The following is a 12,267-nucleotide window of genomic DNA, read 5'->3' as shown; positions in this document are numbered from 1 at the left end:
GTCCAGCTGGTGGCATGTAGCTCACGCCTCCTCAGATGGACTGGTGTGGTACGACAGCACAGAGAAGCTGCGCTGAGTGGATTGTGAGGATAGAAATCCTCAGTTAGTCTGAGGAGGTGTGATGAACTGTAGTGGGAATAAATATCTGAATGAGTTATGAACAACTTAAAGAGTCAAAGTTACTGCATTTGGGTTCGGAAAGGTCTTCCTGTACACCCATTAATACAAAATGCTCAAGACATAACCCTTATTTTAATACTTTTAATAGTGTACTTTGATTAACCTGTACAGAAATAATATTAATAAAAAAGATAAACATTTGTTTGTTTTTGTAACACAAAGCTTAACATTTACAATAAAATAAAATGGTATGATACAAAACAGACATATATCTGAGGTATAAATATATTTGTTTTAAATTAACTGCCATTGTCATGCATTATTATTTGGCAGGCACATTTTAAAACAATTTTATTAACAATGGCTTAGTGAATAAATCCTACAGTTGAACATGACAGATACAAGGCGTCAGACTGAAGCAACGTGTTAAGTAATGAAGGCCAGCTTTGTTATAAGGACCTTTGTCTCTTGCGTCTTGAACGCCAACATGACAGCACAAAGGAATAAGCTTAAACGAAGAACAGTTTTCCTTCTTTTTGAAATGACACAAACATTCAGTTTTCACTCTTTACAGTAAAACCTGTAAAATCTCCACCTTTATAAAAGGACCATTTTTTCTCGGTTGTCATCTTTTATAGCCAACTGGAGGTTTCTGATGATTCTCACTTCTAGTTCTCACAAACCATACAAGTGATAGCCAGCCTACAACAATGAATAGAGTGAGTTGACCGTGCTCTTGATTACACTAACACTACATTGGTTTTTTAATAGTGATAAAAAAGCTCAACCTCAAGGAGCTATTTCTTTAACTTGCTGGTCTTACATGTTAGTTTCCTGAGAGTGATCCTGTATTTAACATTGTGCCTGAATTCACCAACTGTTGCTTAATGAGCTTTCATTGTTCTGCAAAGTCACTGAAGACATTAGATATCATACTACCATGAATCTAAATTGAACTTTCAATCACGAAAATGGAATATTGGGGATTAAGAGACATTTATTTCTATGTTATCTAGCAAGGCCCTTTCCTTTATCATTTAATGTGTTTTTGGTGAGCCAGCCACCTATTGTCATCCGTCTCCGCCTCCATCAGCTGAAAACATCAAAACCTCTGCTCTATCATTCATCTGTCATCTCACTATACCCTGTCTACGTATATTGTCTACTCATTCTGCATATTACAATACAGTCACATCTTTCTTCATCCACGGACTTACTGATCCTCTTAAGCTTCGCTGTAACAGATAAAAGAAACACAAATACAGGCACAAACCATTAGAGAATATTGTATGTACACAATATGCCACCACTGGAAACTAGTGTGATATATATATATATACACACACATTTATTAACCGCCTCTTGCTTTTACCATTCATGCACGCACACGCACACAGATGCACACGCTCAATCCCCTTTTGCTTCTCAGAAGCAGTAGCACCATTTCTGATGAAGTTTAAACCCCACATTTCCATCAGCAACATCAAGTCCTTTGGTCCTGATAAATGTTTGCGTGAGTCCCTGACACAAATGATGTAAACCACAGCATTAGTCAGCAAAAATCAGAGCAAAAAATGCCTGCAGTCCAGGATTCAGGATTTTTCATCTAAATGTGAGTTTAGAGCTGTATTGACCCCATCTTCATCTCTGTTGATATGGATGGAATGGGTCATTTCAAGTCCTGGGTAGGATCAAAAATATGGTCTAACTGCCCCAGATTCACAGGAGCCGTAGTCTGCTGTTGTCCAAACTGCATGCCACTTTCTCATTTGTCCATAGGCCCAATGAATGAGTCACGTATCCGTGCCACCTCAGCAGCGCACATGTGTCCGTACATTTTATTGTACCACTCTGGGAAACGGCCCCTGTGGAAAATGAAGGAGACACAATGTAAGCACATACATTTAATGACCACAAAGGCTTTTTCTGATCCCTAATTGGTCTTTGTTGCTGCCACGCATTCATTCACCTGCAGTCGATCCGGGAAATATGTGTGAGTCTGGACTTGTTTGCTCCGCAGGGCTCGACGTAGTAGCGTGACGTTAGCACATTAGCCCGAACACCTACAACAGGTGCGCCTTCATGGTCCACAGATGTGCACACCAGCGCACATGCTCCCTTTGGCAGGTCTGTTAGCCATGTTCTAAAAAATAAAGTAAGTTTAGAATCTAAAATAAGATCACAGCTCGAAGAGAAGTAAAACAAGCAGGATGGAAGAAGAGGAAAATGTGCATGTGTACCTGAGCACCAGGTGGTCTCTGGTGGGATGTGGGGCCATGGCGTTCCGAACATACTGGTAGACCTCTGTTCTTTCATCCAGAGTCTCCACCATTCGTGTCTCAAGCAGATCCTCATCCCAGTGACTCTGCTCCCGCAGCACTCGAGTCAGAACCTCCTCAGGACTGGCAGGTACATCCACGGTGACCTTCCACAGTCGCAGTGGAAAACCATCATGCACCTTGAGGAACATGAAAGGGACCAATTACTTCATTTACAATTACTTTGAAACTTAGCAGGATTTTGGTGCAATTTTATGTGAAAGCTGAAAGCAGAGGGATGACAGGAAATGAAGGGCAATGGCATGATTTCTGAATAAATGTTATAAGTTCTGAGTTTTTAATGAGTTCTTATTTCTTTTAAAGGGCGCTGTGAAAATGTTTAGATTTAAATATTACCTTCCATCATTTTCATGGCTGAGGGACCTATAAAACATCATTTGTCATAGCGTGAGCTGCTAAATATTTTCCACTCTGTGTTGTGCTAAGTCTTCGGTGTTCAATAGTGTTATAAAAATCATTAATCAGTCATATTTAATGAAATTACTATAGGTAATCCAGCCACAAATTAACAGACAGTTGACACAGAACCCTGAACTCTGGAGAAAAGATAAACTCAAACAGGGAGAGTGCACACTACCAACAGGAAATCTAGGCCTGGGATAATGTTGAGGTTGTGCATGTGTCTGTGTCAAGCTGATGTCATTCTGGGATACAGTCCAGTAGTGGTATGGGAATGAGAAACGAGGGGCCAGTTTCACACGGATGCGTTTCTATACAGGAAACCCCAACTGCTGGTTTGCCACTGGTTATTTAGAGAAGCTTTGGACAGATACATGAAGAGGAAAAGGAGGACTAGAAACTGAGATACGGTGGTTGAAAACACACGTCGCTTGATGAATGGCTAAATGTTTATTCATGAAAGACAGATTGACTGTTCCCCCCCCCCCATACATATACAAAATTCACTCTCTGCCATAAACAAACGCACTGAAAGCAGACATATGGACCTAGCAGCTGATGTTAGAAAAAAAAAGATCCTTTGTGAGTTGATAAATAAGTGTTTTTACCTTTCTACAGGCCAGCTCTGCATGCTCAGGCGTAGAACAGCTGTCATAACCTTTGAACTTGTCCTTGGCCTCTTTAAGGAGGGCGTCTAGGTTGTCTTGCAGGTAGGCCCTGTGACATCCCGACTCGGCACCTTCACCTGAGAGTTCCTTGAAGCGCCGCGGCAGGAGCGCCTGCTCCATGTACGAGTTCCTGCACCGGTTCATCTCTTCTGGGATCTGTGGGAAAGGACAAGGAGTAGAATGAAAGCCCCGCTTTGTATTTCACGCTCACACACACACACTCCTCTTCTTTCAATGAAATAGGAACATTTTAAGAATTACTAATTCAGCTAAAATCCCCAGTAACAATAACTACACTTTTATGTTTTGAATCAAACTATAAATATCCTATAATACGTTTTGTTTTTATCGGACATCTCCTGTCTGATTAGATTAATCTCACTTAATTGACAGGAAATCAAATTAATAAAGCTTTGCAAAAGGACACAGAGCAATCAAAAACTTAATAACATCCAATTTTCATCTGCTTGTTTGCTGCAAAGCTCATTTTCTCAGTCTGTTCCTGGCAGCTCTCTGCTTTAACTAACAATATCACTGGCAAACAGGATTTTCATGAGATAACACAAGGTTGCACTGAACAGTTGGTTATTTCATAGGTCTTTTAATTCAATCTCCATTGCCTTGTGGATACCCATAAGCAAACAGAGATCAAATTAAAACAAATTCAGTTTGCTTTTTGTGCGATGTTAACAGGACAGGAAGCTCTTCCACAATCTAATTAAACTAAATACTAATGACCCGCAGTGTGGAACATTTTACAATCTACTGTCACCTTTTAGAGAAGATTGCACTGGAAGAGCAAACTTTATTCTGAATGGGATTGAAATTGGATTAGGAGTGGTGTAGTTAGAATGTTGTGTCCCCTTCATCCTGTCAAGCACTCAACTAGAGGTCGGTCTGTGAACCTGCATGACCTCTTCAGCTTTTCAGTTTCCTGTTACTCTTCACTTAAAAAAGGAGTTTGTTCACTTTGATTACACATTCACACTGATGTGGTTAACTACTAACCCGGAAGAGTTTCCTGCACTCTTGAATCATGTGTGCCAGGCCATGAGTAGCAGCCAGGTTTTCATTCAGGTCTCTCTGGTCCGGCTTTCCCAATGTCTGCTTTCTGTTCATTACCCTGGAAGGTAAAAGACAGTTGGATGCAACAGGATTAGCATTAGCATCAATAACCCAGGCAACAGAGATAAGTACAGTTTAGCCATGTATACTCGATGAACGATCTTCGATCAAATGTGAAACCAGGTACATTCCTTAATGAGGTCAAGATGTTTTTATAAACTTTAGCTTCCCTTATTTCATTCCCTTCCTCCTCCAAAAGCTTTCCCCTCTTCATTTTTTCTCTTCCTCGATCCGTATCCCTGCTCTTTTGTTTCTTTACAGTGACCTTTTCCTGTTTTGAGAGTGTTCAGCACTTAAAACATTATATAAGGGGTTGAATACAATAACTGTGTTGGTGAGATCCATTAAAAAAAAAGCCAGTCACTAAAAGTGCTCACAGGTGTACAGTACATGCAGAACACACGCACAAACACACACGCACACACACACACACACACACACCTTGGTGAGGAGTTCTCCTTGCGCCGCAGGGTGTTGAGGTGGAACAGGGACGGTGCCAGACAAACAGCCAGGTTGGTAGGAGTCATTTGGTTCTCTACCACGCTGGCCGTCACGTCGCTGAGCAGACACAGCAGGGTCCGCAGGGCCTCACGGTTCTCATCAGGTAGGAGCAACACTGCGGCACGTACGGCCTGCAGGCGGAGGTCTTTAGGCATGTCTGGAGAGAAAGAAGAAGGATGACAAAAGTTAAATGCAGAAAATGACTAATAGCCAATGTTCTACTGCATTATGCAATCTTTAATATGACATCTGGTGCTTAACATGAGTTTGAGTCTTTCGTTCGCCAGACGGTAATGAGCAATGAAGGGATCTATGTTGAGCTGAGAGTATAACATAAACCCCCATGAGTATGTAGGTACAATATATGCTTGATACTTCGTGTACAGGACTGGTTATTTTCACTATACATATAAGTTGCTAATAGTCATTATGAAACAGATCTCCAACTTCTTGTAGACGGTGAGTCCAAGAAGCATCAAATATATCCTTCATTCCAGAGGAATTTCTTTTTAAAGGTTACACAATATCTGGCCTTTTGGAGGGCATGCATCCACAGATCTACAACAACAGAGAAATGCCATGGAATTCTTTAATGGATGTGCGCCTGTGTGTGTGTGTGTGTGTGTGTGTGTGTGTGTGTGTGTGTGTGTGTGTGTGTGTGTGTGCGTGCGTGCGTGCGTGCGTGCGTGCGTGCGTGCGTGCGTGCGTGCGTGCGTGCGTGTGTGTGTGTGTGTGTGTGTTTGTGTGTGTTTGTATGTGTATGTGTGTGTGTGTGCGCACGCGTGTGAATGTACATGTGCATTCTTACACTGATATATCTGGAGGAAGGTCTCAGAGAGTTTGCTGGTGAGCAGAGGTTCTGGCAAATCTCTGAAGTACTGTTTCAGCATGTCAGCAACATCGTACGCTGACTGACCCTCGTAATTGACTCCTCCCCCATCTGTGCCACTCGACTCGTTCATCTGACGGAGCGCTTGTATACGAGATTTGACTCCTGATTTCCTGAAAAGACCCACCTGAAAAACAAGAATAATGAAAGTGTTACATCACACGCAGAGTGTTTGTCTGAGTCTTACCATGAGTACAAAGATCCTAAAACATCTTTGAGGTGGGGCAGGCTGCTGTCATGACTTTACTGTCCATACCCAGGGTTTACAGTATATGTGGTTCTATCACAATAGATCCTATTGTGAACTTCTTTCCGAGAAGGCAAACGACACTTAGTAGGAATCTGTATACTGAATGTTATTTTAGACGTCATCAGTGGCCTTTCAATACTGCATGAAATGGCAAATGTTGAGCAGGAAAAGAGAAAAAGGCGACTGGCTTGTCCAGCTTAATTATTTTCCATGAGCTTTCAGCACTTCCAAAACAGAGGCGCCTTGTCCTACTACACAAAGAACACCATCACTCTGCTTTATGTTTTGCTCTCCATTAGGAGCTGTTGCTCCGTAATCTCTGTTTTTTTCCCTGTGTGACTATGCACAGACATACAAGCACTCTGAGATAGATGTTGCATAATGTCTCTGGATTAAACAGAGGTGACTTTATATCTCCGACACACGCACGCACGCACGCACGCACGCACGCACACACACACACACACACACACACACACACACACACACACACACACACACACACGCTCAATCTTATGTAACAGACACTGAAATAATAAAGGATGTATATTTGACTGATTACAGATGTCTTAAACATTTTATTACCGGTATGTAACTTCAGGAACTACTATGCATTAACAGATCTTCAGCTCTACTGTGGAAACAAAAGTGCCTTAATCTATATGGCAGGCTAACAAAGCTTTTGACAATAAAGGTACAATGTGATTACAATGTGTATGTAGATATAGTACAGTATATGTCTATTTATGTCTCCATCTGTGTTCTTTATCTCACCTGGTCAAGACACTGATTGCGTAAATAGCGCATGGCCTGCTGAATTCCCTGGGGCAGAGGCTGGCCTGTCCTCTGGACAATGACTTGTAGTGGTACACCAAACACATTCCTGTCTTTGTAGTCACGCACCTTGATCCGCTTCATAAATTTTGGCACAGCCCTTCAACATAAACACACAAGAAAAACAAATGAATCAATGTGCCTACATAGTTCTGTGGGTTATGATGTGAATTTATCACTTCATCAGCAAAATACATACAGATCAAACTGGTCATATCTTCATTGCAATGAGGCTATCCTTCATAATCAACAATGATCAGTGCATTCACAGGATGCATTAAACTGAGACTTAGTCGGAATGTCTTTCCAATTCGACCTGAAACAATCCAGAAAGACTAATTCAAATTAATTTGGAATCAGCCTGACTTCCAACATTTGTGAGTGTTTTATGTGTACAAGGAGGAAACCAGGTGGCTGCAGAAGCCTGTCTCCAGGTTTATGATAGGGGTGGAAAACAAGGTGTGGAAATGGAAGTAGAACACAAACTGGTGTGTCTAAAGGGATGGATCCCTCTGCTTTATACACCCACAGTGTCTGTCACACTATTTCTCACTCTGCGTTTGTGTACGCGTAGTTGAAACACACAATTCCGACTGTTTCACAAGGCTGAACCCACAGATTTATGGCTGTGTGTCTGTCTGCATGGGTGCGAGTGTGTTTTAGCGAGAAGACACTATTCATGACCCAGGACAAGCTTGTCTTTGTAAGGGTAGGCATTCGCATGACTTGGAGCCCTTCTCTGAACTGCAACTTGGGGTAATGGAAAAACCGTATATTATAATCCTAGCCTGGAATTTTGAATATGTGCTGGCCTTCAGTGGTCAACAAGTGGCCTGTCTTTCAGCAATCTGATATAAGAAAAGCTGGTGTCATAACACTATCTATTCCAGACAGGGTAGTGGGAGAAGTGGACAAAAAAACAGAAAGTGGAAAAAAAGTGATATCCCATTTCCATTATTTTTAAACTTGTAAAATTCAACTTACTTCAGATGTTTTAAAATGTAATTTTACCCAATTGTTAATGTTTTAGTCATAGCAATTATGCACATTTTCTCTATTTTGACTGAGGGGAATGTGATGTATTATTTTTTATGGTCACAAAATGAAGTCTTAGGTATAATATTTATTTTTTAGCCTTGTTTTTATTTCACGGCTTTCCTTTCAAACACATTTTCCTCAGTGTTTCACTTGAAAAAAAAAAGGGAAAAAGGCGTGAATATCCATAAAAAGGTGAAAGAGAAGTTAAGTGGAGTGGAGTACCAAAGATGATATTTGGTGTCATTGGGTAATTATGAGCAGCATATAAAGTGAGGTCAAACCAGTATTCTGGACGTGGTAAAGGAGATAGTGGTGGGAGGATAATTGTTGAGGACCAATCTTTCCAGCCTCCAGCTCTTGACACATCAAGTGTGTGAGCTGCCATGATTACCCCGTTGAGAAAAAAACAATGTACACCCCTTCCTAGCAATTATGGGCCTGGGAAAAGAATGTGAAACCCAACCTCTGTGGACAGCCGTCACCAAACTAGACAACAACCTGCAGATGGAGGGGACTGGGAGGAGTTCAATTTGGATGGACAGAAGGCAGAATGGACAAATTCAACGGCATCACTTACAAGATAAAATGCCCAGACATTAAGAAACAAAACAAAAACTGCCTATTGCATCAATCCTTATACAGTAATCAATCTCCTCCTCAACATGTGTAATCCAGCAATTCACTCACCAGCTGAAGCCATGCTTGTTAGTAGGAGTGTGTTTCTCCAGCAGAGCAGTGAGTTGCAGCAGAGAGAACTTCTGGAGTAGATTCATCTGTAGCACAGACTGGGAGCTTATCTGGAGCTGGGCCAAGGCTGAGCTGGGCTGATGAGAGTTCTGGAAGCTTGGCCAGCGTAGTTTCTGTGGCCTGGAGTGTGTGGAAGGAGCAAGAGTATAAATTGAGATGTTAGAACAAGAATGTTAATTAAATAAAGGATACGTTTACACAAACACTCAGCTAGGTACAGAATAGTCAGTTTTGAGTGACAAGTGATTGCTTTAGCGATTTATGTACATACCAATTGAGAGATTGCTTAAAAGACCAAAAAACCCACACCTCTAATTGTAATTTGGAGTGCAGATTCCTGAAGGAACAGCAACAGTCCTTAGGAGACTAAGCTGCATTCCATTGTATTCAACACCATTACGTAAGGAGAGAAGTCTCAGCGTGTTTCTCTGTTTATCCTTTGCTGTTGCTCTCTAGGAAAACTCTCTCTTGTTACCTCCATATTTGTTTTTCAACTGTTTTGTTGACCATGGGATGTTCCATACACTAAGGTAATGTTTGGACTAAAAGCATAAGCCTGCCTGGAAGCAACAGTTCAAATGACACTTTTCTCTTTTTAAAGATGAGGAAAAAACAGAAGAAAAATAAGTATCCACATAGGAGCTAGATTCTACAGAAGTCACGGTCCCTATGGACATGTTTGAGAGTTCTTTACTGATATATCTAATCAATGCTGGGAGCACCACCAACAATATTTGAGTCACCTTCACTATATTGGTGGCAGGAAATCCATGGCTAGAAACTATGATAGGTCAGAGTTTCTTGTTTACTTTATTAATTTGGTGAACTGACCTGTTGATAGCTACAGTGCATTAGACAGAAAATAGCTTAGATTCTCTTCACTGACCTGCTGGTTCTGGTTAACGATGCTCCAACACCAGAATCTCTCCTCTCTCTAGCCCCTTCCTCCGTCTCGCCCAGTGGATTTCCTGTACTGTCATGGTCGCTTCCGTTTTCCGTTTCCTCTAGCCGGTTCTGCAGAGGCGAGGATGGGCATGGCGACGCTGAATCCAAGGCTGAATCTGAGTCACCGTCTTCATCTTCATCCTCCTCTTCACCAACCACAGCCTCTGACCACGCATTAACAAATCGTTGCAGGCCACTGACATGCCTCAGGACTTGCTCCAGTTTCTGTTCTTCCCCTTCTTCCTCCTCTTCTTTCTCAGTATAGGGGACATTGTCATAAAAACTAAGCCGGCTATCAATGGAGCCGGAAGAGCAACGATGCTGGCGTCTACTTTGCCGTGCCCTCAAGATCACAGAGTTCCCATTGTCGTTCCCATTGTTAAAATGTGAACTCCCATCCTGCAGGGCTTTAGGGAAGGTTCCTGGTTTGTGACCCTCTGGCAAGTAGAAGAATATCATGCCCTCCTCTTCTTCCTCTTCTGCTTGTCTGCCATTGTCTCTGAAGTTGTTCCTGTGGTTCTGCTCATCAACTGTCAATCCATTAGTGGTTTGGCAGGGGATGGGCGGGGCAGATTTGGGTGGGGGTGTTGACTGTCGATCTGGAACTTGTTGTGGAATGCTGAAAGGATCAAAACCCTCCAGATACATTCCTCCTCTCTTACTTGACCCTGCTGCTGTGCTGTGACTGCGAGCTCGAGTCACGGGGCTTGGTGTGCTAACTGCGCTTCCACTGCTAGCTTCAGACTGACTGCTACCGGTGCTTCCAGTGCTACCATTGCTGGTCTGAGTGGAGTAAGATACTGAACGATTCCTGTTCAGTGTCATAGTCTGAGTGGGATTGCGGTGGTGATTGAAGTTCTGGTTGAGGTTGATGCTGGATATGTCCACACAGTTGAGGCTCCGTAACTTGTCATCATCTAGACCCTCTTTGATGACAGGGCCACTGATTTCAATCTTCCCTCCCCTGGTACTCTCCTTCTTCTTTCTCTTGGATGTGGTGCCACTGCGTAGCCTCAGACTCTCCATCCTCTTGAGAAAACTTTTGGCTCTTGACCGTGTGCTTTTGCCACCAGCTCTGTCCAAAATTCCTCCTGGTCCCCCCATCCCTGTTTTCACATCAAATGTGAACTGTCCAAGTGTCTCCAGGGGTGATGGAGGCATCCCATCAGACAGGGAATCTTCATTTGCACATCCTGACCCACCTGTGCCTGACGATGAACACATGCTTGCTACAGAATTGGCACGAGTAGCACCAGTAGGAATAGTTTCATTTGTCAGGGTAGCACCAGGGTTCTTCTCTTCTCTTCCTCCGCTGCCATTGCTGTGGATAGAGCCCACTTCAGGCTGTTCACTGAGGTCAGTAAGAACACTCTCTGAACTATTTCCTTCAAGCAAGGCGCGCTTGACTTTCTGGGAAACCTGGTCCTTAAGGAACGGGGTCAAAGCAGTATCTGTAGGCAGCGTGGAAAAAACTTCCAGCTCCTCCATGCGAGACCAGCGCTTGCTGTCCCTCTGGAAGGTCCAGCGCCCACTGATGGCACAAGGCTCGTCTTCATCAGAGTCTTCACTCTGGATGGGAAGAGGGAGGTGGTAAGAAGGAGGAGGGACATGGGACAGTTGGATTTAGACATCACTCATGCATATATTGTTTTATCCCCGTTTAGCATCAAATGGAAATATGAGGGATCTGACTGCATGGAAAAGTAAATACACAAGACAAAGAGATTCACACATAGTGCATATACCCTCACAAAACGCACATCTCACCCACTTTGGTTAATCTATCTCAGGCCCTGGAGGGAGTTCAGGAAATTCCATTATGACCCCCATAGCTCACAATGCAGCCAGCCAGACTGGGGTCATGCCCCCTTCCCCCCTACAGTTTTATCCCGTCTGTCTACACACGACACGCACACACATGCACATGCGTAAGCATGCTCACACACACACACGCACACGCACACACACACTTACAGGTATCCTTCTACTACCAGTCTTTACTTTGTAAAGGACTAGATCTCATTGAAACAAACAAATTATTTTATTTGCACCATCAATTACTTGACTTCATCATATCAAACTTCTATGTGTCAAAATAATGGAGAAATGACACTGAGGGTTTTAATTTACAAATATTAGACGCTCAGGAAAATAATGAAAAAAATTTGAACACATGAATAGTGAAACACTAAATTCCACTAGCTAGATGCTAAAACTCCACCTTACATGGGCTCCACATACAGACAACATTAATACATTTTGCAGTGGAGAGATGATAGAATTCCAGACAGAAAATAGCTATGAGTGCTACGCTCTCCTGAAACATGATGGGCTTTACCTCAATGTCTTCACAGAGAACAATCGAGAGCATTGTGACATTTTCAGGTTCCATTGTGACTTCTTGTTAGTAAT

General features: G+C 42.6%; 1 protein-coding gene across 2 annotated transcripts in view; it reads right to left on the bottom strand.

The window, feature by feature from the left end:
• Positions 1 to 247: 247 nt before the first annotated feature.
• Positions 248 to 12,267, bottom strand: part of dlc1 (DLC1 Rho GTPase activating protein) — an 81,127-nt gene continuing 69,107 nt past the window's right edge. For both annotated transcript variants that reach the window (XM_068320552.1, XM_068320553.1), the window contains exons 9-18: positions 9,797 to 11,424; positions 8,851 to 9,030; positions 7,066 to 7,225; positions 5,961 to 6,168; positions 5,093 to 5,309; positions 4,535 to 4,649; positions 3,467 to 3,682; positions 2,361 to 2,578; positions 2,090 to 2,263; positions 248 to 1,985 (exon numbers count right to left, since the gene is read on the bottom strand). In XM_068320552.1, the coding sequence (XP_068176653.1) occupies positions 1,886 to 1,985; positions 2,090 to 2,263; positions 2,361 to 2,578; positions 3,467 to 3,682; positions 4,535 to 4,649; positions 5,093 to 5,309; positions 5,961 to 6,168; positions 7,066 to 7,225; positions 8,851 to 9,030; positions 9,797 to 11,424 (3,216 nt within the window). In that variant the 3' untranslated portion in view covers positions 248 to 1,885. The remainder of the gene's footprint in view (positions 1,986 to 2,089; positions 2,264 to 2,360; positions 2,579 to 3,466; positions 3,683 to 4,534; positions 4,650 to 5,092; positions 5,310 to 5,960; positions 6,169 to 7,065; positions 7,226 to 8,850; positions 9,031 to 9,796; positions 11,425 to 12,267) is intronic.

This window comes from Antennarius striatus, chromosome 8, assembly GCF_040054535.1.
Source record: "Antennarius striatus isolate MH-2024 chromosome 8, ASM4005453v1, whole genome shotgun sequence".
Taxonomy (NCBI): Eukaryota; Metazoa; Chordata; class Actinopteri; order Lophiiformes; family Antennariidae; genus Antennarius; species Antennarius striatus.
This window is presented reverse-complemented; position numbering and strand designations above follow the sequence as displayed.